General features: G+C 36.0%; 1 protein-coding gene across 1 annotated transcript; it reads right to left on the bottom strand.

Annotated features, from left to right (window-relative positions):
- Window positions 1–1,344: 1,344 nt before the first annotated feature.
- Window positions 1,345–2,299, bottom strand: LOC132172072 (uncharacterized). The gene has a single exon (XM_059583506.2). The coding sequence runs from the start codon at window positions 2,238–2,240 to the stop codon at window positions 1,548–1,550; it is 693 nt and encodes a 230-aa protein (XP_059439489.2). The 5' UTR covers window positions 2,241–2,299; the 3' UTR covers window positions 1,345–1,547.
- Window positions 2,300–3,111: the final 812 nt, after the last annotated feature.

Below are 3,111 nucleotides of genomic sequence, written 5' to 3'. Positions count from 1 at the left end.
CCCTCATTTTTGCCTTAAGGGTGGCCGGCCACCCAACTGAGCCATGGGGTGTGGCGAAGCCACCCCAAGGGCCAAACCCAATTTGATTTGGCCCTTTGGGCCTAAGGTGGCCGAACCACCTCCAAGGGCCATGGGGGTGGCTTCCAACCGGCCCTTGGGTGGCTTCACCACCCCCCATGGCTCAGCTGAGGTGGCCAGCTACGCACTTAGAAAAAATAGGGTGGCTATTTTTTTTATTATTTTATTTTACATTTTCTTTTAAAAATATAAATAATATTTTATTAGTAGTGGGATATGCGGTTTATTGTAGACTCTTGGATTAAATCCAACGGTCAAACTTGAATAATTTTAGAAACTGGAATTTCAATGGATCTGGATCGGCTTATCTTAGACACTTAAAAACGGCTGAGATTTATGAATTTAAAAATCTCAAAATTTATAAAAATTTTAAAAAATCTAAATCCGTGAAAAAAGAGGGTGGCAAGGTAGGATGAGAAAGTCTTTGCTCCCCACAAAATAGAATAGAAGTTAAGATAATGAGATGCTTTGGCATCTTTTTGCACTATGTGGGATATTTTAGAGCCATATCAACATGAATCAAGGAATGAACAAATATCCCTATAAGGGAGCTATATCCATATTGGAGATATTATAGATAAATCATGATCCACATGAAACACGGAATGATCACAGAAACTCTCCAACAACCACCGAATAAGCAGCAATAAAAAGATATGTTACCCAACATTCTTTTAATAATTTTTTAACTATATATTTTATAAATTTACAGTTGAATTTGTGGACTCACACGTGGGTTGACAAATCCAATAGCAAATAATTTTTATTATTTCTCTTTCACTCATCTCCGTATAGTATAGTTAATGGATAACTTCACCATTAAACTTATGTGGGGCTTCATACGAGTTTACAAAGAATTATGAATATCATGTTTTAAAAAGAAAAAGAAAAAGTCTCATCTTTAAATTTCTTTCAAAAACACAGTTTTACGCCTTTTTTTTTAGAGAAGAAAAAAATATTTTTTTAAATTTTGCACAAAACAGAAGACTTTTTAAGTTTCTTAATGCAATCCGGAACACCTTTTAAAATTCTTAATGCAATCTCGAACTGAAACTTTAGTCAACCGGACAGAAACAGGATTGGTTACGGTTATGAGAGCAGGAACAGAGGATGTTGCAGTGGACGATGGTAGAAGAGGAGGAAGATGATGCCATATGATCAGACCTGTGCCTTTTTGGGGTCTGATACCAGAAAGACGATTAAAGAGTGTTGCAATTGACTACTAACAGAGAATTACAAAGAATAAATAGAAAATGGTAGCTGAAATTGATACAAATAATGACTGTATTGACACAAAAAATTCTATACATTGTAATTGTATATTGGGAATGCATACTCAATCATACATGGTAACTTGTTCATCCAAAAAATCCTCTCAAAAAGGAACAAGCAAAAACAAATATCTCCAACAGTTTATAAAAGAAAAATGGAAAAAGTAGCTTGATCTTCAGCTTCAACTGGATTCATCCTCATCTGACGGTGGAAGCAACAGTATGAGCCCACAATCTTAGACTATCTTTGATGTTAATCTCACTGCTCAAAGCAGGAATTCTCCAATTCATCAATGGATTCTCTGCCTTTCTCCTCTCAAAAACCTCCCAAGCTTCAGAAAGATAAGGCCTTGAGATTGCAGACTCATCAATCTCCTCTTCTTCCCCATCTTTCTTTCCGAATCTTTGCAATCCAGGAAGGATGGAAGCCAAGTTTGAATCATTTCTATCTTCATCGGAGAAAACAAACCCCAGATCCATAAACCCTTTTAGCTCCTCAAATTCGAGGTCAGACAAGCTCTTGGTTCCGCCTCTTTCCCTTTTCATCTTCCTCTTGGATGACACTTCGAAATCTGTCGGCTTTGGTTGCTCTGGTTCCGATTCTGTCGCCTCTTTTCCGGAATGGATGGTGTGGAGTTTGGCCGTGAGGAGGACCGAGACCGGAGACAGAGCAGCAGATTTGAAGCTTGTTTTGGAGCTCGATTGGTCGCTCATGGACCTGGTATGGAGGGTTGGGACGCGTGAAATCTCTCGTTTTGACGGTTCTTCTTGAATTTGGTGATCTGGGTTTGCTTCAGAACTTGATGAATTCGACGGATTCGATACTTTCTTGAGGATTTCAAGCTCAAACCAGCAAGAATCAAAGAGCTTCATGACTTGCTCAACGTCCATTAATGGCGACCGTGAAAGAGAGAGTTTCCTAATTGTGTACGGTTAGATCATTTCTCCTTAATTTATACCAAGTGAGTTAAACTTGAACGGGTTTTTCCACGTTTTGCATTTGGTCAAATCTTAATAAATTTTGTTTTAACAGTCAAAAATCTTAATAATCTTGTATTAGTGAGAGGAAGGTGCATTGAAGGGGTGGTCCACCGGGGATATTCCGTGTGTAAATATTATTCCTCCGGAGGTTACTAGATGAACCGAGATGACGCCACCGCCGATGGAAACTGAATTTTGTCACATCTCCATGGATGTTGATGCATATCCTTTTACATCTCTTCAATAAACTATCTACCAGTCCATGGTTAAAGCAATTTTTCATACTCTATAATACTATTTTTTTTTTGACTTTTGTGGTTCATACTCTATAATGTTTATTACATTTCAATTTCTCTTTCTTTCTAATAAAACATTGAAATAAGAGTATATTTGTGATTGTGGTTGAGAGCTTATAAAATATTTTTAATATTTAAAAAACTGTGCTAAACAAAAACTAGTATGTTTGGTAAAAAATTTCAAAAGTACTTATTTGACTTTTTTTATCCTAAAAATTGTCAAAGCATACTTTTGACAAAAGCTTAAGAGTATGTTTGGGATTGAATTTGTGAAATAGAGCTTTTAAGTTAAAAAGCGTTCTTTGGTAAAAGATTTATTTTTAATCTTTTGTCAAAAGTACGTTTTGACAATTTTTTAGCTTTTTAACTCTTAAAAGCGCGTTTGATTTTTTTTTTTTACTAAGCATGTACTTTTTTCTTCAAACTTACGTTTTGAGTGTTAAACACACTTTTAAATCTTTTAAACACACACTTAAACAAGCCTT

The sequence above is a fragment of the Corylus avellana genome, chromosome 1, assembly GCF_965113065.1.
Source record: "Corylus avellana chromosome 1, dhCorAvel1.hap1.2, whole genome shotgun sequence".
NCBI lineage: Eukaryota > Viridiplantae > Streptophyta > Magnoliopsida > Fagales > Betulaceae > Corylus > Corylus avellana.
The sequence above is the reverse complement of the archived record's forward strand: the minus strand, read 5'-3'. Positions and strand labels throughout refer to the sequence as shown.

What these genes read in the sequence shown, in the direction of transcription:
- LOC132172072 (XM_059583506.2), bottom strand. Translation starts at nt 2,240, where the DNA reads ATGGACGTTGAGCAAGTCATGAAGCTCTTTGATTCTTGCTGGTTTGAG.